This window comes from Gouania willdenowi, chromosome 5, assembly GCF_900634775.1.
Source record: "Gouania willdenowi chromosome 5, fGouWil2.1, whole genome shotgun sequence".
NCBI lineage: Eukaryota > Metazoa > Chordata > Actinopteri > Blenniiformes > Gobiesocidae > Gouania > Gouania willdenowi.
In genome coordinates, this window is record NC_041048.1 from 35,002,659 (window position 1) to 35,025,482 (window position 22,824).

At 37.9% G+C, this 22,824-nt stretch overlaps 1 protein-coding gene across 10 annotated transcripts in view; it reads right to left on the reverse strand.

The window, feature by feature from the left end:
- The window catches only part of magi1b (membrane associated guanylate kinase, WW and PDZ domain containing 1b), a 222,070-nt gene that overhangs the window by 32,240 nt on the left and 167,006 nt on the right, over positions 1-22,824 (reverse strand). For 4 of the 10 annotated variants that reach the window (XM_028447808.1, XM_028447809.1, XM_028447805.1 and 1 more), the window contains exons 13-16: positions 12,057-12,088; positions 11,583-11,624; positions 8,338-8,587; positions 1,475-1,566 (exon numbers count right to left, since the gene is read on the reverse strand). In XM_028447808.1, coding sequence (XP_028303609.1) covers positions 1,475-1,566; positions 8,338-8,587; positions 11,583-11,624; positions 12,057-12,088 — 416 coding nt within the window. The remainder of the gene's footprint in view (positions 1-1,474; positions 1,567-8,337; positions 8,588-11,582; positions 11,625-12,056; positions 12,089-22,824) is intronic. The other 6 variants (XM_028447813.1, XM_028447810.1, XM_028447815.1 and 3 more) reach the window with 4 other exon arrangements.

The window sequence follows — 22,824 nt, forward strand, 5'->3', positions numbered from 1 at the left end:
AAACATGGCGACACTGCTTTTAGTTGTTATGCTGCAAAAAAGTGGAACAAACTCAAAATCTAAGATAAAAGCTATTCTTTTCTCTACTGTTTATGACTGAAAGCGAGTATTTTTTAAATAATTTTATTGTTTCTAACTTTATAATGTTTTCTGTTGCACTTTTTAATCATAGTTAATCAGCACATTGAATTGTGTATGAAATGTGCTATACAAATTAAGGCTGGGCAATATATCGAGAGTCAAAATATATCAAGTTTTCTATTTTGGCGATATAGAAAATGACAATATCACCTATATCAAGATATATCTATATTTTTTTTTATTTGTTTTTATTTATACAATCACACATCTATGTATTCATAGAGTAAGGTCAAACCGTGTCCTTTACAATTTTTCCATATTTCGGAGACGTATATTTTACAGCTTATTTAGCTGATTTTAGCTTTTAAAATACTCATTATAGGAGTTGTCGCTTTCGTTACTTCTCAGAACAGCATAAAAAGCAAAGTTAGATGGATTTCTGAGTGTATCCTCCTAACCCAGACCTTCTCCTAAACAAGCCGCACTACAGAACTCACTCACACGTGCTGTCCCTTCTAGGTGAAAAAGACAAATTTGGCACAAATTGTGCAGTTGTTACTTAATAAATGAGCCTGTGTGGCATCTCGTCAAAACTCGGAACCCAAGCAGGTCTGGGCCTGGTTAGTCGTTGGATGGGAGACCACTGAGAACTCCAGGTGCCACAGTGGAGGACAGTCGCTCCAGTGGTATCTGTCATTGTGTCCTTGGGCAAGGCACTTGACCCACATTGCCTAGTATCAATGTAGTGTGTGAGTGAGTGTTGGTGGTGGTCGGAGGGGCCGATGGTTCACCATGACAGCCTCGCTTCCGTCAGTCTGCTCCAGAGCAACTGTGGCTACAATAGTAGCTTACCACCACTAAGTGTGGAGTGAAAGAATCATGCCTTAATTCTGTAAAGTGCTTTTAGTGTCTAGGATAAAGCACTATATAAAATCCAATGCATTATTATTAAAAATAATGGGATGAATATTGTATAGCACCATTTTGAGAAAGTTGTGGTCCATATCGTCCAGCGCTAATACAAATACATTTTTCTTGCCCAAGTGCATTTTGGGTTTAAGGCTTAAAAAGTCATTGCTTGGAACAAGGAAATTATTATTTTCTTTAAGGGAACACATGCACACTGTCAAGGTCAGTGAACAAACATACACAGTTTTCACTATTTTTGAATATAGTGTGTAGTAGTTGTTGAACTCATTAAGGCTAGATGACCAGATAGAAGAGAAAATGTTTCTAAAACCGAGTCCAACTTTGGTGGAGGACCAGCTAAACATACAGAGTAAGCTCCAAAGGACACAGCTAAGCTAAGGCAGGGACTGGGGGCTTATACTTATTGCATACAAGTTGAAAGAAAGACAAACAGAAGATTGGAGTGGTGAGAAATGGCACTCACAGGCTCCCCCGGCTCATTTCCTCCCAGGATCCTGAAGCCAAATCCTGTGTCTTTTCTCCACAGGAAGATGTCCTGCTCCTGGAAGTCTGGAACTGTCGAATCAAACAAGGGCACGTCAGTAAGCTGTTGTGCAATCTACAGTACTGTATGTAACCGCAGAGTTCTTTTCTACCTTACTGGATGGCATTTCGCTGGATATATTATCTTTGATACCTTAATGCTTCTAAGAATATCAAAACATAACCTCCACTTCAATAATCACATATTTATCCTCTATTCTTTTTAAGTTTGTTTTTTTCCCTGCAGAAATTTCCATAAAGACCAATCCATCAAACGATAAGAAAGGGTTTATTTTGGGAAGCACGCCTACAAAACTAAAATACCTGCACCTTTTCAGTCATTAGTTCCATTTTTAGAAACAGTTGGGCTAGAGTTTCCTTTGAACGACAGAATTAGAAAGCTTTCTTGTGTTTTCTAGACATGAGCTCAGTGACCGTTTAATTCAGATAAACTAATCAAACCAAACATGTTTCTTGTAACTCTGATCCAATGCGTGAAGACCACGCCACCCATTTTTATTATTTTCTATGTTGGGACGTTTGCTACAACGAGTTAGTTAGGGTTCGATTTCAGCAACTTTATAGTCAGCCCACACTTAAATGGGCGAGTGGTGACCTAATTTTGTGTGGCCGCCAATGAAATGCACAAGAATACCCCTAAAACACACAAAATAACACAAAAAACACAGGAAAAATAGACACAATGACAACAAAAATACACAAAAAATACAATAACACACAAACTGACAAAAGAAAATCTGCAAAAATACATAAAAATTTACAGTCCACGACAAAAATGAACAAAAAATAATTGAAAAATATATAAAACAGCTTAAATATGAGGAAAATATTTTAAATTAATATAAATCTGACAAAGACACACAAAAACAGTAAAAGCACACAAAATGACAACAAAAATGCACGACGACTACAAAAACACACAAAATGACAAAAGAAAACCTACAAAAAACACCATAAATACATAACATTTCCCCCAAAAACACACAATATGACCACTGCAACAATGCACAAAAATAACTGAAAAATTGATAGAACAGCAATGAAAATATAAGGAAAATACTCAAAATGACAACAAAAACACAGAAGAACAAACATAAGGATAACAAAATGACTCAAAAAACACCCAGTACAACTACAAAATAGAGAAAAATGTAAAAAGATTTGCAAAAATGCAAGATTACAACATAAATAAAGAAAATTACAACAAAAATTACAACAAAACTGCACAAAATGACAAAAGAATATCCAAAATGACAAATAAAATGCTTTGCACTCTCCTGTATTAATGCTTAGATTTGTTATTATTCTAAATGCTGACATAAAATTGATAATGCAGTACAAATGGACAAGACAATCACATTTTTGTGGCCCCCGCTGTGATAAAATCTGCCTGTCCCTGCTGTAAAACAAGGCATTGCATTGCAGAGGCTAAGCTCATGGTTCATGTAAGAGGGAGAATTGAGAGTAAAGGATGTAACTGGGAGCCTGTGAGAAACAATTTATGCTGTGTACATGCGTCTTGTCTCTACACAGAAAACATATGAACACCAGTGCCCCAGGGAACACTTCCTGGGTTGGATTTCTTTCATTAGCGGACGGGCTGTTGCTGAAGCTGTAACGCCTCTGAGAAGTGACAGAGTGGCAGCGAATGCCGCCTGCTTCCAATCTGTTCCTTCAGTCAACAGTTAAAACCTCACACTGCCAGCCTTTCTAATCCATCCCTAAGTCAGTGGTTCTCAGTCTTTTCTGCCCACCAACCCCAAAATAACAGTCCCAGACACTGAAGCCCCCCACTGGACCCCCACATTTATTTATTTATCTGAATAATATCCACCGTTATCCAGGAAGTTTATTATGATATGCACCATAGTATAATCATCTTAAAGATGTAAATCCTTGTTTTAATCAGAAAAAAATTGGGTTCAAAGTGATCCAAAATGGTAGAAAAGGTGGTGAAATGGGATTTTAAAAACTGGTTAAAAGTTGCAAATTATAGTGGCCAAAAATGGACAGAAAAAGTGGTAAAAAGGGTTCAAAGTGTCAAAATTGGCTTAAATGAGGAGTGCTGGTCTTATAATCGGAGTCTCACCCAGGCCCCCCAACTGCTCCCCGGGGGCTGCATCATAGCTGCCCACTGCTCCTCAGGGATGGGTCAAATGCAGAGAACCAATTTTGTATACAGTACATATGTATATGACAAAAAAAGCTAGATTTTTTTTACAAAATTGGCATAACAAAGTAGGAAAAATTACATTCAACTGGCAAATAATGTGGTTAAATTGGGAAAAATAAGAACAAAATATGGTGAAAAGAGGTTAAAAATGACAATAATGGCAAAATAATAATAATAGCCAAAAATATCGTAAAAGGAGGTGAAATGGGATTTTAAAAGCCACAGAAAATGGATGAAAGTTGCAAATTAAAGTGGACAAAAATGGACATAAAAAAGTGGTAAAAAGGTTCAAAGTGTCAATATCGGTGTAAAAGTGGCAAAGAAAAGTAGGGAAAATTTTCATTAAACTGGCAAAATAATGGGCATTAAAAATCATAAATGTGGTTAAATTGGCAAAAATAAACATACAATATGGTGAGAAGAGTTTAAAAGTGACAATAATGGGTCAACATATGCAACATTAGGTGGGAAAAGTGGTGGAAAGGATTTATACGTGCCAAAAAAGTTTTAAAAGTGGGAAAAATGTGCAGAAATGGCATTGAAATTTGTTGAAGTGTCAGAAATGGGAATAATGTTGCAAAAATGCATTTAAAGGAGCAAAAAATATGGCAATAAAAAGTGATTAAAATAGGTTAAAATATGTCAAGTTTGGTGTAGTTGCAGAAAATGGGTAAAAATTAGCAGAAATGGGGTCAAATTGTTCAAAAAACATTCTTGGGAGGGAATCTAACGACCCCCTTCCAGTGTCTGAACGGACCCCAAGGTTGAGAATCCCTGCTCAACGTAACTGTGGAGGGAGTGAAATAAACAAAAGTCAGAGGCTAACTGTCAGAAGCATACCTTAGTGGGACGCAGATTAATATTAGCAGAAAAGATCCCCACAGTAAACCAAGTGAACAGGAAGGGGTCGATATCTAACAGAGCCAGACGGCTCCATGTTGAGCTCCAAGTCCAGCAGCAAATGAATAGTATGGATGGGTCAAACAAAAAGGAAATTAAAGTGGGAAAATAATCAAAGTCAAGTCTAATAATGCAGAGGCAAGTTTTCTTCTGCTTCCCACTTTACTTTTCCAAGGCCAGGTCGTGAGCTTTATGCGTTTCTCTGTAACAGGAAATCATTCACCACAGAGTGCACTAAAACACCTTGATCTCAGCAGAACTTTTTTATATCACAGCCGATGTTGCATGCAGAAATTTTATTGGCGATTCCAAGGCCTGAGCCCGACGAGGTGCACACCAGAGGATTTCAGGGTCGAGAACTCGATGCAGCGTGAGCAAACGGAGGATTAAACCCTGCTGCTACAGGTCAGCTCTCAGACCTTTCATTTCAGGGAACACGATCGTACTTTCCTACAACCCCCGCCCCCCGCCATTCCTTTACAACAGACACAGGCAAATGGACCAGGGGCCACGTGCGGCCCTCAAACTAATTTTGTGAGCCCCAGAGTAATTGCAAAAAACACATAAAAAAACAAGGAAAGTTAAAGAAAATTACACAAAATGACACCAAAAAGATACAAACCAACAACTGAAATGCACAGATACATCTAAAATGGCCACATGACTCCAAAATCACTCAAAATGACAGAAAAATACAAAATATCACAACAACAATGAACAAATCAACTCCACAAACACACATACAACACTAAAATGACTAAATACACAAAATGGCAACATTACGGAAAATATACACAATATCAACAAAAAGGTGTAAAACAAAAATACACAAAATGACTCCAAAAACATTCAAAATTACAGAAAAACACACAAAATGAGAATTACATTGAACAAATTGACTCCAAAAACACGCAAAAAGACAAAAACACTAAATAACTCACTCAATGATAGGAACACATGAAATGAGTCCACTAATACACAAAACTACTATAAAATGACAACTAAAAGACTCCAAAACACACAAAATGATGACAAAACCAAGAAATAATAAAACAAGAAAAATAAAAAAAAACACAAAATCGGAATTTTCCCAAATCTTCACTTTGGTCGGAGTTTTCCAAAAGCTCCATTTTAAATGACCTTATCCTGCATTTTCATGTGGATGATAGGCCAAACCGTAGGAAAAATATATCCGTTTTAGCAGCTACCTGGCTACGTGTGGACGGGGTCCAAAACACACAAACTCTTTGTTCTTTCATGCGGGAATGCAAAAATACCAACAGAAACCCAAACATTTGGAGAAATATATCCAAAATGACAACAAAAACTCTTTGTCCTTTCCTGTGTTAAAGCTCAGATTGGTCATTATTATTCAAAATGCTGTGATGAATGTGTATAATGTGGCCCTCTAATCAGACATCCTTGCTCTACAACCTCACACACAGCTCATCTATTCATTTATGATGTTTAATTCATTATACTTTCTGCTCATGTCTTTCCTTCTCTCCACTGGAAACTGGCTCTGGTTGTCTTGAGTAATCCTGTTGAGACCACATTAGGACAGGGTTGTAGAGATCTCCGGTACTTTGTATTTCCTCTTTAAATATATGGCTTCTATCCTCTCAACTGAGGGAAATAACATCCCATAAAAATCCTTTTTTTATCTTTACATTCTGTCCTAATGATGACAATCCTAGACAAGTGGAGCCTGAGCAAGCAATTAGTATGTACTTCCAGTTTGGCCTGTGTCCATACTTCCTCTATCTCCTACTGAGCTTTGTTTTGAAATCTAAATTAAGACTACGGGATCATTGGTTCTAAATTGCAGCTATGGTAATGATTTGGCAAGTGGGGGGGCAGGTTAGTGCAATCTAGCCGACGCCCACTCTACTGTTCCTAATTATACCCTGGAAGCCAGTGGGAACGTCTCATGTAAAAGTGTGTCAGTGGAGCCAGTGCTGACAATTGCATGGAGAGGAAATGCAGTTGTTTTTTTTTAAGTGAAAGACGAGAGAAGAGGTCAGCTCTGTGGACGAATCAGGTCGATAAATCAAAGGCAGATAGAGGAGAAATTCAACACTACGCCTGATTATATTTGGTTTAACTGAGATCTTCTAGCTTTCTACCAACAAACTCATTGTACATAGCTGTTGTGCATCGAATAGCTGAGGTGACAAGTAATGAAGTACAAATTCTTCATTAATGTACTGAAGTAGTTTTTTCTGATATCTGTACTTTACTTGTGTATATATTTTTTGGCAAATTTTATCTTTTACTCCTTATTTTTTTAAACAAATATTAGTACTTTTTACTACTTACATTTAACAAAATGAGGATGGTGTCGCGATGTAAAAAGATGCAAACCAACAACCGCAAAGCTGGAGGAGAAGCTAGTGCTAGTCAACATGCTAACATGAAGGAGAAGCTAGTGCTAGTCAGCGTGCTAACACAGAGGATAAGCTAGTGCTAGTCAACGTGCTAACATGAAGCAGAAGCTAGTGCTAGGCAACATGTTAACATGGAGGAGAAGCTAGTGCTAGTAAACGTGCTAACATGGAGGAGAAGCTAGTGCTAGTAAACGTGCTAACATGGAGGAAAAGCTAGTGCTAGTCAACGTGCTAACATGAAGGAGAAGCTAGTGCTAGTCAACGTGCTAACATGGGGGAGAGTGAGCCAAGCAGCAGCACGCCCCTCAAATGCTTTTCAGCAGCACAGACCAAAAAAGGACACGTCTCCCATTCCAGAAACCTGGAAAACATGATTATCTTGAGGCTAAATGTAAAATTTTTGTAGTTTCAGCTTTTTTCTGTTAGGCAGGTCCCTTAGTTTTATGATAAACATTTCCATTTTTCCATTTTTTTTTTTTAGAAAATGTTAAACTCAAAGCAGCTCTGGGTTTTTTGCTCATTTGCATTTTTTTCTTGAAACATTTTATTTACAAATTTCATATATACTAAGTACTAAATTCTCCAGGTGTTCAAAGGAAACCGATGTAATTTATTTCCATGTACAAGTTTTCAACAAGTTCTTAAAAATGTCTTATTATTGAAGGGACATTTGTGTTACTGTTTTACTTAAGTCAATTTTGTAGCATGTACTTTTATTTACTTTTAGTCCAGTAAGCAAATTCAATACAAGAGTCATTTTCTATTGAAGTATCAATACTTTTACTCGAGTACTGAAGACTAGTACTTTTGCCACCTCTGTTGAATAGTGATAGAACAGGACTCTGTCATGTTTCATTAGAAGTGTGCGTGTGTGAAGATGAATCCCGGTAGCTGGAATAGCTGTGATCTTCAAGCCTGTTCCTAGAGAGCTACAGTTGTGCATGTTTTAGATTCCTGCCTCAACTGCTCAATGTGATCCATCTTTACATTCAGGTGTGTTTAGGCAGGAAGGGGACAACCAAAACAAGCAGGACAGCTTCTCTCCACGAACAGGGATGAGGAACAAAGCATGAAACCAATCAAACTGGAAGGAAATATTGTTGCCACCACACCAACTACATTCTCCAGCAGCCTAAATATGTCCTGAAGAATGTGGTTGCGGTTTGTGTTTAGTTGGTTCAAATCCCAGAAATACTCCACAGCCATTACCATCACACCATCATAACCACCACTGCAATGCTAGAGCAACGTACCCAGCATCTCCACAGAGTCAGCACCCCATGCAGCCCTTCCTCCATCCTCCACCAAAATATATATACTTACGCCTACTTTCATACATGCTCCTAGACTGGGCCCAGATCTTAAAAGGGTCCGGTTTTCTCTGGATGGTTCCGTCCCCTGTGGAGTCCTCGGGCGGGAGGCCAGGCAAAGGCTGCGAGGGAGGCGGAGGAGGAGCGTTGCTCTCGCTGAGAGGCGGCGCCAGGGATGTGTGCACAGGCGAGTCTGCGTGGGCGCTCCGATGGCTGGAAACGCTATGCTGGGAACTGTTCTGGCTGTCCTTCCTCGACAACTGCTGTTGGAGAAGTAGATCAATATCATCTGTCCATTAAAAGTCGGCTCTTGGAGAAGATGGAGCAGCATTGAGTAGATAGACACAGCTGGAGACCAAATATAAAAATGGTTCTAACATGCTCTGTATGGAGAAGAACCAATATAGTGGATTGTAAGATGAGAAACGTGAGCAATAAAAATATGAAGACAGAAAAATAGGTACGTGGAGTTAAAATAAGGAAGAAAGACTGCGTCCCTCTTGGGTAGATGGAAGCAGACTCTGAGGGCATCATCAACCAATGTTGTGCTGCTGGAAAATCAAGTTGTATTCTTGGAGAATTATTTTTAGCAAACAAATAGAGAAAATGCCCTTTAGAGTTTCCTCATCAGTGCTTTAAGTGGGCCCGTATGCACCATCGCTACTTTTATACTTAACCCCTCGGTGTACCGGGACCTTTTCCAGCTTGCAATCACCACCAGGAAGTTATTGAGATATAGAAATATTTTCAGATAAAAGGTAAGATAATATTGCTAAAGTGGCATGGGGTTTGCGAGTTTGGAAACTGAGTAAACTGTAACAGTAATAAGCTTATTGAGAACAATATTATCTTTTATCTAATCGTCAAGTTGTAAAGTCTTTCCACTGGCTCCCAGTCAGCCTCAGAAAGAATAGACTTTAAAGTTCTGTTGCTGGTGTATAACTGTGTGAATGGGTGTGGTCCACAAGCCATTAGTGAGATGTTAGTCAGGTATGAACCCAGGTCAGATAGTGGAACCCAGAGTTCATAGCAAACATGGTGATCCACACTGCTTTTAGTTGTTATGCTGCAAAGAAGTGGAACAAAACTAAAGTCAGCATCCGATGTAGACATTTTTAAGTCCAAGTTAAAGGCACTTCTTGTCTCTACTGCGTATGGTTGAGATGGAGATTTTTAATCGTTTTATTGTTATTTTATTGTTTGTACAGCTGATTTTAATGTTCTTATTGGTATTTAAACTGTTTCATATTTTTAACCATGTAAAGCACATTGGATTGCCTTGTGTATGAAATGTGCTGTACAAACACATTTGCCTTGCCTGGCTTTGTCTTGCCTTTTTAAACTTAGGTCTATAACTTATCACTGTTTCATGTTTTTTAAGGAATATTTTTGAAGTAAATAAAAGTGGCTCAATGACACTTAGAATTTGGCACATGGGGATTTCAGGTTTCCCACACTTTTTTCACCATTATTTTTTCAAAATTTTCCCAAACATTTTCCCAAATTAATTTTTTTCTGAAGCTCTAAGAACTTTTTTGTGCGTATGCAATTCCTGGTTTTTAGCGTACACAGGCTGAAGTGATCTAACCTACGTACAGTTTTATTAATGTGACGGGGAGTGAATTTGCGTGAATTTGTGAGATCTCGTTATTTCTGCTCAATTATGCTGATGGCATGCAGCACTTTCACTTTGAGATAACACTGAACATCTTTGGAGTGTCACATATTTTAAACATTAAAATAAAATTGACTATTATTCCAAAACTTTTCCAAAAGAGTTAAAATATTGCATGAATTTTCAAGGCTGGAAAATTGTCTTTTCAAATTCCTTAACTTTTTCAGGAATTTCATGGGGACTGTGGGGACCCTTGGATTTGATTTAAAAGTGACTTCTTTCTAGTTTATGTACAATACAACTATTGATATATAGATCTCTATATAAATATCACCATGTTTTTGTCCCACATTCGACTAACAGCAGGTCATTGGGGGAAGTACCGACACTTTTTTTCCATCCCACTTAAAGCACTGGTTCTCATGGATAAGTCATAAAGCAATGTGAAACACTATGATAGAGGGAAGATTTCACTGGTGAGAGCGGGAATGTAATACTGGCCTCTTTAACATCCCATTAAGGATTTGAGATGTTTGAGCACCGCAAAGCAAAGGAAATACCAAGCTCCAGCACAGATGCAAAAAAAAAAAGAAGCCTTCTTAACATCCTTGTCACGGCATCTCTCCTCACAATCACCATTAGGCTGAAAAATATACACTGCTGTCAGGGTTTTAAGCCCTAGCCAGCAAACGAGAAGCTTTACTGACAGAACATGAAGAGGAAGGTAAGACGGTGAAGAAAAGATGACAGCATCCCGGGCTGCCACGTGACTTTTGTATTTCTCCAGATGTGGTGGACAAAAATACATCAGGAAAAAAAAAAAAATAATCAAAGAGTAAAGTCTGTTCTCAAGCTTTGGCCCCTAAATTCAGACTCATTACGCTGTGATTCCGTCTCTCACACCTCTGTGGTTTTTATTCATCGTCCTTATTAGACATGAAAGACTAAAAAAACATCAAGTCCGGTGTGTGTGGAGTGTTTACCCTGCAGCTGTTATGAATGCAACCTCTGAAAAAAAGAAAAAAAAATCAATGAAGTCAGATGATTAATCAAATCTCAGGGTAGAATCAGTGCTACAGCTCCGAGCTTATGCTGCCTGCCCAACGCCTGCAAACACACTGACACTTTCACTACATCACACACACACACTATGACACCTCCATTAGTCAAAAGGACAGTCCTCTTTGTTTCTGTTTGTCCCTCAGTTTGATACAAAGCCTAAATTCTATTAAACTCTTCTGAATGAAAGCTGATCTCTTCTTCGGGATAGTTCTATTACATTTGACCTTCTGGAGTCATTGTGGCCGTTCTAATACATTGATTTCTCCTGTTCCAATAACGTATTAAGGAGACAGAAGATGGGGGACAGGGAGAAGGAGAGAGAGGGGGAGGGATGGAGGACTGCCAATGAAAACAAATCCTCGCTGTATCCTTAAATTCGACTCTGATTGGATGCCTTGATGCACCACTACTACCTTTGAAGACTTCATTAGTTATAGATTGCACCCAAAGCCTCATGGGATGGAAAGAAAAAAAAATCATTAACACCAACTTCAATCCACTTCTGCTTCTATTATCAGCCTTTTCTGATTAAGCACCAACACCACACCACCACTTTCCCCCACAAACTTTCTAGCACATACCCTAGTGTAATCTCTGTACGCAGGAGCTGGATCAAAGCGGTCCTGCAACACAAAAAGGCATATTTGGTCAAAAAACACAATCAATGGGAGTCCCCCTGCACAGTGAACTTTAATTTAACTCCCACACGGCATGCTTAGCAACCTAACGAGACTCCACCACCAGCCTGTGAGCGACCCAGCTATACACGCAACGCATCAAAGCCTCTAGTTCCACCACCACAGGTTGAAAGGAAGGGAGGGGGGGATGCTGTGAAGCAACAGGAATTCACCACTCAGGAGCACAGCATCCCATGTCCACACACAGACCCCCCAGCACCAGTAAATACACAGTTACACATCAGACATTGGGGGGGGAAGAGAAGCCAAATAAGGAGACAAGAACCAAAAGTGAGTTCAATAACCCTTGGAAACAGAAAAAAAAGGATGAAACGAGGAGTTACACAGAGACGAAGTCAAGGGGAAATGAGGACTTACCAGTTTGGGGCTCTTTTTGGCAGGTGCCACTCCTATGGAACCAGAAAGAAAGCAGAAGAGGGGGGGATCAAAAAAGAGAAAATTACCAATGAGGGATGGTGTGTACCCGTAGTCCACATGCAGATAGTTAAAAAAACAATATCACAAAGACTCCCAAACAACAGCCCTGAGCTCATCTCCACCCCATCACTCCTCTGCTCTCTCCCCCTGCTCGCCTCCCTCGCCCATCCACGGGTGGCATTTGGAGGCGAGGAGGTGGAGGAGGTGTAGGAGGGGGGGCAGGGAGCGCGATCTAACCGCATCACTGCCGCGAATAACGTTTGACTTGACTGGTGCAGCGGCAGAGCAGGACCAGCCCTGAGGGCTAACCCGATGGCAGCTCGAGTGTGTGTGTGTGTATCTGTGTGAGTGTGTATCTGTGTGAGTGTGTCTGAGTTAGGAAAGTGAGACTTGAGAGGAAAGGACAGAATCCTCGAGAGCAACTGAAGCAGAGAATGAAGAGGAGCAGAAAAGAGAAGGAGGAGGAGGAGAGGAAGCGTTCGTGGCTCTGGAGTTCCTGGCCGTAGCATTACCCATGGAGAAGGAGTCCAAGATACTGAACATTAAATTATAGGCAACCGTCAGTTCCCCTCTTACTGAGACCATCTTCCTGTGTCCGCTGAGCTCGGCGCTCCACTGTCGAAGGCTCCAGCATCTATAAGCAGTCGGTGTGTCCTCCTGGTCTCTCTCTTTCCTGCTGCTTTTTCCTTTTTTCCCCTCCTGCTTTCCCTCTCTCACTCTCTCTCTCCGTCATTGCACACTATCCTCCCTCCCCTTTTCCTCCCTCAGCATCATCACCCACCTCCCTCTCTCCACCTCATGTAGGGCTCCCTCCCACCCCCCTTTGACTGGTGGTGAACACCCATGCCGCTGCACATACATGCATTAGTGCTAGATGGCTGTGCGCTGCTACTCCCAACACAAATCAAAGAGCGTTTAAGGCGTGACGAGCGCCGTTGTGCATGAGGGAGCAGTGATCACACAACATCAATGCTGTGTGATACTGACAGCCCTCCCAAACAAGCTCACAGACGAACCTGACTGATTAGAAAACAAGCATCGAATCACCAAACACGCACGTTTGTTACTCCCCCACCCCAACTCTGCAAAAGCAGCCCAACACTCACTCAGCTCTGCATAAATAGCAAGAAAAAGAAATGCTGAAACAAAGGGGAATGGAAAGCTTTGTATTCATTATTGTTGTTGTTTTTTCTCTTTAAATATTAAGAATGTGAAGAAATAAGGAAAATATAAATGATTCACACGTTCGCGACGTGACACAATCAAGAGTCTTTTATAGTAGTTCCTACTGTGCATCATTTCAGCAAAAAAAGAGAATAAAATTCCACAGACACACACCCATCCACAAACTCGCTTCTTTTATCTCTGACATCTGAGCTCGTTTACAGCTGACAGCTCCAGCTGTGTTGTGTCTGTAGTTTTTCCTTCCTCCCCTTTGCTCAACCCACCCCATATACGCTCTTTTTACTATCATTCAATCAATTAGCATCCATCATTCACCTCACAGGGACATACTGTCTCTCTCACTAAATAAGAAATGCACAAACAATCTCTCAGTTTGTCTTAAGTGTTCTCTGTGCGATCAGTCAAAACACTGCCATCAGGTCTGATTAGCCCTCATTTATCTATGGTAGGTGATGTAGAAAAAAAAAAACACCTGATCCAGTATGACGGCCACAAAAATAAATACACAACACTAAAAATCGTTTTTTTAAAAGTCTTATTTCTTATTGGGGTGGTTAATAGAGATTTGCATTGCCATTAATCTGATGATACGATTAACGATTTGCATGTCACAATACGATATATCACGATATCAATAATTACAAATCAGGACAAACTACTAGGGTATCACAGTTGTATGTAAATGTGTTCTTTCATTGCGTGTGTGCATAAGCGTGCGCGCGGCTGCTGTTGCTGTCACGGCGGGTGTTTCCTCCTTGTCGCGTCAACGTTCTGCCGTCCGGTCACACCCAAGGCAAGGCAAATTTATTTATATAGCGCATTTCATACTCAAGGCAACTCAATGTGCTTTACATGATAAAACATTCAATTGTTTAAAATCAATAAGAACATTTAAATCAATAAGAACATTTAAAATCATCAGTAAAATCAATTAAAATCATCAGTAAAATCATCATTACATCAACAACATGACAAAAAATCTCTCTCTCAATCATATGCAGTAGAGAAAAAAAGTGCCTTTAACTTTGATTTAAAAATGTTCACATTGGATGCTGACTTCAGCTCCGCTGGCAGTTTGTTCACCCAGGATAAAGGACGAGGGTTACGGAGAACAGCTACCTTCGACGAACAAGTGCGTGTCTTCACTGGCTTGTACTTTTGAAACTTGGAGTAGACACTCGCATTAGTTATTCGCACATTTTTTTGCGTCGACGTCATTGTCCCGGCCCTATATAAAAGACAATTTATTTCATTTTTTTAATTTTTATTTGCTAGAACAGGTAAATGGTAACTAACTGTAATTCCAGCACCAACATCAAAACCAAGTGGTAAGTTTATCAAAATGTCAAATTATGTTTTTCAAAAAAGTTTCACTTTTGCTTCTACAACAGATTCTGATTCTTTTAAGCTCTTAAATTCTTTAAAAAGTAACATACATCTATACAAGTGCCCAGTATGTTTTATGAAAATAAAGTTCAACCATCTTCCAAGCTAAAATGCATAGAGGAGTGAGGTAGTGTAACAAGGTCTCATGTGGTTCACTGACGCCTAGTGACCTGGTGTTTACGTGCAATGCTAATGTTAGCGCAATTAAATGCATTTTCTGTGTTTCTTTGTTAAAAAGCGCAGTGAAATATAACAAAATATCACTGAATCGATTTTTTCTTCCACCCTTAGTGGTTAATCAGCCCAAATTTCCCGATTACTGAAGTGTAGATTTGGTAACAATTATCGAAATAATTTTCGATTATTTCTGGTGATTATTAATCTTCCATTTAACAGTCAAAGAATCCAAACTGGGCCATCAACTGTGGAATGTTGAGCAAGTCCCTTAACTCTAACTGCTCGTGTTGTACGACGCTTTGGAAAAACGTAATTTCTAAAGAAGTTAAAAACATAATTTCACCCTCTTTACTAGATGACAAAATGTGCAAGAAATGTACTTTCTGGGACCAAGTTATCAACCAACGGGACATTAAAGCTGAATATGCCACGTGTTAGCATTACTGATCCCCTTTATTAAAAAACTGATCTAAAACCTTCTGCTAAACTAATGAAGAGAAACTGTCTTCAGTCACTGCCTAAGAGGAGAAAACGTGTGTTTGTGTGCAACAGAAGCTCAGCAGCTCACTCTGTTCTGCTCTTTACTGTACATGAAATAAAAAAACCTGCTCATTAGAAGTAGTGAAATAAGTGATGATGATCCCAGTTAAAATCTGCTGACAGGACACCGTCGATAAATGACATTAACAAGAGGAGCTAACGCAGTAAAGCGCACCCTCTGCTGAGCAACTGGTACGACTCCAGGCTGTTGCTGACCTGGCAGCGAAGCAATCACTAATTGAAGCCATTACTAAGCAGATTTCGTTGTCTGTCCACAACGCGCATGGAAGTGTAGGTGCTGCTTGATCCCCTGCTAGCAGCGTCGCCTTCCAACAGGCGAATCCATCCGTCACCGTGGCGACGGCGCTTGGTGACCGTGGGGAGACTGACAGTCGGTCTCCTGGCAACCATTGTAGTGAGGAGCTCTACGGCAAAGAGAGTAAAAAAAGCTGCGCACGATACCGGCTTTATTTAGATTCCTTAATTTGTTGTAACAGCTAATGTTTCTGTTTCAGTTTAACAAAAAAATAAATAAATAAATCTTCAACTAAATCTCAATTTAAAAATATATAACAAGACTGAAACAGGCAGAAGCCAAAATGCTTCAATGTCCAACATAAATCATAACATTCCAGTTACTTTACTCAAATAAAACACACAAAAGCATGCGTTAGCGCATCAAGATAACTATTGTTGTAATTTGTGCTATACAGTATATATAAAAGAAAAGAAATGCAAGCGTTCAACAAAGTACATTTGAGTTGACTTATTCAAATAATGAAAAAAAAAAATATATATATATATACACACAAACATATACTTCCTTCTCTATATAACATTTAACAAAGAACTCTATACTCTTACACACATTTCTACTGCTTTACATAACTTTCTAAAATATATTGTGGCATTTTCTTTTTGAAAATAAATAGTGTGTCACTCATTTTTATTTCTTTATCAATATCATTCCACAATTTAACCAACTTTAACGGACATCTTTGTTTTAGTTCTAATCTTGCCTTTGATAAAATAAACATACATTGATCTCTTAGATTAGATTAGATTAACCTTGATTTAATCTCACACATTACAGCAGCCAAAGACACAGAGCAAGCAAACAAGAAAGTTAAACACAAATACAGAAAGAAAAAGTTAAAGGGAATTATTATTTCTTTAATATTATAATATAAAAAAATAAACAATAGCTGTAGTTTATAGTTTATAGTTTTTGAACGCCTTCTGGATGAGCATTTATTTTATAATAAACAATATCTTTAAATTTAATGGGTTTTGATTTCACAATATAATGGATGTGTATGGTCATAATACCCTGCTTTGATTTATCAACTGTATGGATTTTGTGAGGAAGTAAGACTGCACAATTTATCAAATTTTAATCGCGATTACAAATTTTTTTTTTTTTTTTTTTTTTGACGGGGAGGCCGCTCGCATTGCACGTGTCGACACGCCCCCATGAGTTGATTGACAAGCACTTCATTATTTAGTATTAATTAATCCAGTGGACACTCAAGACAGAACATGTTGACAGGTTGTTTCTTGCTTAAAACCTGGAGGGTTAAGTCTAATGTCACTTTTCCTTATACGCTGTAAGGCAGACATAGGCAACTGGTAGTCCTCGGTCTAATTTCATGAGACCTCCAAAATAAACGAACAAAATAATTACAACATTGCAGGAAATTACAGTTAAAGACAAGAGAAAGACACAGAGAATATTACAAAAACACAAAACTACTCAAAAAATTAACAAAACGACAACAGTAATACAAAAAATTACAGAAAATGACAACAAAAACACACAAAAAGACAAAAAAAAACGTGAAAAATGACTGAAAACAAACAGTAATAACAAACAAAAACAAAAATACACAAAAACTACTAAAAAAAACCCCACACAAATGACAATATGACCCCAAAAACATATATTTTACAGGAAAAATACACAAAGGGACTACAGAAATGCACAAAATGCCTCATAACGAGCAAGATAACAACAAACATACACAGAATGACAGAAAAACACACAAAATTACTTCAAAAACCCTTTGTACTTTCCTGTGTTAACGCTCGATCAAACAAACACATTTTTGTGGCCCTGCTGTGATAATAGTTGCCTACCTCTGCTATAAAGATTAACAGTATATTTATAGTTAGCCCATAGTACATTTTAAATTATTGGGTACATTTTATAGTATTTATAATTATTCTTGTAAAAAGCTTTTCTTTTTCATTCTGAACTGTTCACATATTGTTTGTTAAAAAAAACAGTTAAGTAAAAATACAGATGTTTTCCCTCCTACGACAAATAATGATGATTAAAATATTGATCCAAATAATAATAATATTGGCCATAATCGTGCAGCCCTATGAGGAAAAAAAAGATTTGCATTAAAACACTGCTATGAAAATGTGTGATCTAGTTACGGTGATTTACTAGAACAGCATAAATAAATATAAAAGCTACACAGAGACATTGACTGGGATGAAATTCCCACCTCCCACAAATGCAGCCATCAGCCCAGAGGGCACCCCAGTGCAGATTAGCAGCAGCGGATTGTCATGGAAACAAAAGATGGTGCAATGGTGGAGATTTACGACCCACCCAATAGCTGTGGAGGTGTAAAGTCATCCCAGATTGGTTGAGGTGGAAGCAGGGGTGTGGGGGGAGGGGGGAGGGCAGGGGCTTTACCTATTCCCTGAGTGACAGGCAGTGATTCACAAGCGTGAAGCTTCAGTGAGCCAAACAAAAAAGAGAAGCACGGGGCGAACGGTGGGCATTTATGGAGCAGCCGGGCCGCTCTCCATCATCATCACTACAGCTGTTTGTTATTGTCCCGTCGAAACATTGAGCCAGCAGAATTTTTTTAATGCGAGTGTGCAGAAAACACCACGCTTTCTTCCTGTACAGTGGATTGATTTCCTGCTCAGGGTCTGTGCTGGGACCCATCATCAGCGTTTATCTCTTTCTAATGGGTGTGTGCAAGACTGTCCATAGTAAACGAGCTTCATGAATGAGCATTCTGGGAACTGAGGGTTTGTTTAAAGGGGTTATACGAGTTCACTGAAAACGCCCATTTCGCTTTTTTGACACACAAATGAAAATCTATAACACTACATTTGTTAAAATCGAATTACCTTAACATGCATTATACTAAGTAACACAAATGACAACATTAACCTGATACAAATTGGGCCGTTAAACAACTGTACAACAGTAAATCATCACCAACAAGTCAATAACCTCAAAGTAGAGAAAAGTCACAATTAAATGCATTGATATTCCATTGTTGTTGGATTTTTAATTTGCAATTTAAGCACGGCATTTGATCAGGGTTGGATTCAATTATAATTTAATTACAATTGTAATTTTAAAAATTTGTTGCTGTCTTAATCGTAATTAAATTGTAGTTGAGTTCAAATAATTGACTTTGCAATTGTAATTGCCATGAAAATTCTATAAAAATGGTCACCTATAACTTAACACAAAACTGGGGAACCATGTTACAGTCCTATGTACACAATATGTAGTTACAATTATTCAAATATGTTTAATATCAAGTTTTCCCACATTTTACCATTAAACAAATACACAGTATATATATATATATATATATATATATATATATATATAAATCTAGGGGTACACTGACACAATAAAGGCTCAGACGCCCACAGCAAAAATATTAAAACCTATTATTTCATTAATTAGGAAGCCTAACAGTGTAACCAATAGAAATTAGATGGTAGATATTTGTTTTTAGTGTATTTTACAGCTGATTTTGGTCCCGTTATTGTAAAAGATGCTAAGCTAACTTTGATTAGGTGATGTATTTCAATTGTGATTAATCATATTTGAACTTTAGTAATTGAGAACATAATTGTAATTTACTTTCTGAGGATAAAAAAACATTTGAAATGTAATTGTAATTTGAAAAAAATGCTGGTCACTGTAATCGTAATTGAATTGCAATTGAACATGGGTAATTGAAAACGTAATTGTAACTGAAAAATGTAATTGACCCCAACCCTGGTGTGAACGTAGTGTTGGTTTCTGAACTTCTATATTTACAAATGTATTATGACTGAGAAATCCAAGCGTTACAGATATATAAACTGTATGGAGGAGCGTACAGCAGGAAACGGGCCAGGGAGGACACTGTTGCTCACAGCTGCTGTAACGAGCTGAGTTTCGCCTGTGCTTCTCCTCTGGGATTCGCTCCCATCCTCATGTGGGCGAGCAGGTGTGAATCTCCATACTGACGGATGGCGTGAACAGAAGCAGAGAGAGAGAGAGCGAGGGATGGAGGAATGTGTGTGAGAGTGTGTGTTTGAGGGGTGGGAGGTAGAGTGGGGGCTGTCCACCAATTTAGGGTTTTCTTGCTTCTAATCTCTAATTGGATGCATTGCAGTTGATGTTTGAGGCCAACTCGATTTTTAATGGATGAAAGGGAGAGTGCGAGGGGAAAAAGATGTATGCGTATTATAAATAAAGCTGACATCAGGAGTCCAATTAGAGGCCTTCGTGCTGCTTCTGCTGCTGGTGGTGGTGGTGGTGGTGGTGGTGAAATCTGGAGTGAGGCGAGCATGAGCTGCTGGGTAACCACAGCAAACCTTTTTTGATATTACAATTAAAGTAGTTGTTTAAGTAAAGGCGGGCATACACACGATTTTTGGCCCATTTTGAGCTGATTTTTGACTTGTGCGTCTATTCTTGGGATCGGACCGAGTCTCTGCTAAATCAGGTACCAGATATTAAGGCTGAATGACTAATCGCATTTGCAATATTCTCGTGATATCATAAAACTAATCCCAAAGGCTGCAATTTTTTTTGGACCGACAAGCTACATCCTTATCGGCCCTGTTACCGGTATTTTTAAGGTCGCGTTAATTCTCAAGCCTCAGACAAGCATTGATACTGCCGTGCTGAATGTCAGTCCTCCTTAGGAACCTGCAAGCGAAGCTGACTGATGGGAGGGGCTACTGTAGACAGTGCTCGCGATCATATATTATCTTACAGCAAAAACGCTGTGAGTTAATATGGAAAAACAGGGATAAATCAACAGTTAGCCTTGATTTCACGAGCCAGTGCAGCCACAGCCATCAGAGGCGCAGCTCAATAATTCTCCTTTTGAACAGTTTTTCATTGTTAAGTTGTTTGATATGCTTGATTTGAATATTTGTATTGTTTAGATAGTTGGTTTAGTGTTTTGTTAATATCAAAAAGTTATTTCTACAATATTTTTTACTGTTTTATTTATACATTTAGAGTGTTTTATTTAGAACTATTTATTTTGTATTTTTCATTTATTTTGTGTGCAATATCGTTAAAAATGTTCCAAAATAAACAGATTGATGTTCATTATTTATTTTTTTTTCTTGTTATTTTGTGTTTTTCCTTTGATTTAAAAAAAGTAAGGTATCAATAACGGTATCGATAAAGTACCGGATCGATAAGAGTAGTTGTACAGTAGTAATAGTAATAGAAGAGGTAAAGCCACATATTTGTTTGCTTTATTGTTGTAATCAGTATTTTAAAATTGACATTTCAGATTTATTTAAAGTTTAAATAAATCTGAAATTGTTTATTATGAAACAGATTGATTTATTGCTTGTGTTCATTGAAAAATACATTGAAAAAATAATCTCATATTAAATCGCAATCGCAATATTGAGGAAAAAAAAAATCGCAATTACATTATTTTCCGCAAACCTTTGCCAAGCGCCAAATGGTACCATGATCATTCACACTTTAAAGGCTTGGACATTAATAACCATGGGATAACTGAGAAACAAACCCGACATAACTGAGTCAAACTTCATGAAGATCGGTCATTTACAAACCGATACATACATTTATTTTTAATTTCCCCAATGATGAGAGAAAGGAATTTTAACATTTTTGAATATATATTTTTGAAAGTATATCAATCCTAATCAAAATGTAATGGAATCTTCCATGGAATAAGGACTGTCTTTTTTGTCAACATTTTGAAGGAATCCTGCTAACAAACAAACAAATACTTTGGAAAAGGTAATAATAGAAAACTGCTGATATAAGTTTAAAATTAATTTAATGCCCATTTAGCTACATTATCACACTATTTTATGAAGGTTTTTTAATATATTAATTTTGATGGAATTTATTTAGTAAAAATAATTTAATATTTTTTTATTCAACTCAGTTTTAGTTTAACAGTTGAATTATTATTGTATTTAAGTATAAGAAAAATATGAAATATAGATAATACATTTATTTAAATTAAGTGAATATCATTATTAAAAATTTTTTTATTAAAATGTTATTGTTTTGTTAGCTGGTCTGACTTTAGACTACAGGTTTCCTCTGGCAGCACCTTCCTTTAAGCATTTCTTTACCTTTAGCTTGTTGGGCATTTTGGTGTGTGTGTGTGTGTGTGTGTGTTCACACACTGTGTGAGGATAGATATATGTCCTTGTCCTTGCCTTGTTTATTTGTATTTGATTAGGTTTTGCTTGTTAAACTGCAAGGGGACTTGATTTTGTTATGAACACTATAAATCAAAGGGTGAGATCATATAAACCATGTTCTTATTTGAAAAGACCCCCGGGCCTCTATGTATCTAAATATTTGGGCCTCGAACTCAAAGGTAAGAAAGTGTCTATTTGTACAGTTTCCGTACGGACAACCCCTGGTGCTATTGGTATGATTACCGAAGTACATGTACGTAGTGTCTTAGGATTAGGGTTAGGGTTAGGTTATCACCCAATATTGCAACAATTTTTAGGGTTAGGGATAGGTAAGGTTTAGTCTTAGTCACGCAACCTAAACTGGCCAAATAGGGGCGATGCGTAAGGATAGAATGTCGGTATATTGCTACAGCAACCGTACGGATAGCCACTGCCTAAAGGTTAAAAAGATGAAAGTACATCTTTGAGCACGCCTGCTCACATGAGCGTGTGACTGTAACAAGTGGTAAAAAAACAACAACTGAGAGTAACGTTTTGTATTAAACCTGAATATAGAGGGTAGTTTTGGTTCATCGAAAGGAGTAAAAAACATGTGCTGATTTATAGAGTTTGGGAGGATTTTAGTCCTTCTTTAATTTTCGCTTGTGATCAAAATTTCCAATAGGGAGTCAAAAATATTCTTACAAAAAAACGTTATGCTGAATACAACAAATTTGCAAAAATCTAAAAAAAACAAAAAAAACTTTTTCACATCATCATTATGGAGTATTTTGTGTAGAATTTTGAGGAAAGAGACAAATTTAATACGATTTGGAATAAGGCTGTAACAACAAAATGTGGAAAAGGTGAAGCGCTGTGAATACTGTCTGGCTGCACTGTAAAAATCGAGATTGGTTAAAAAAAATTAAATACATTTCATTTCATTAAATATTATCTATATTCTGTAAAAACATTT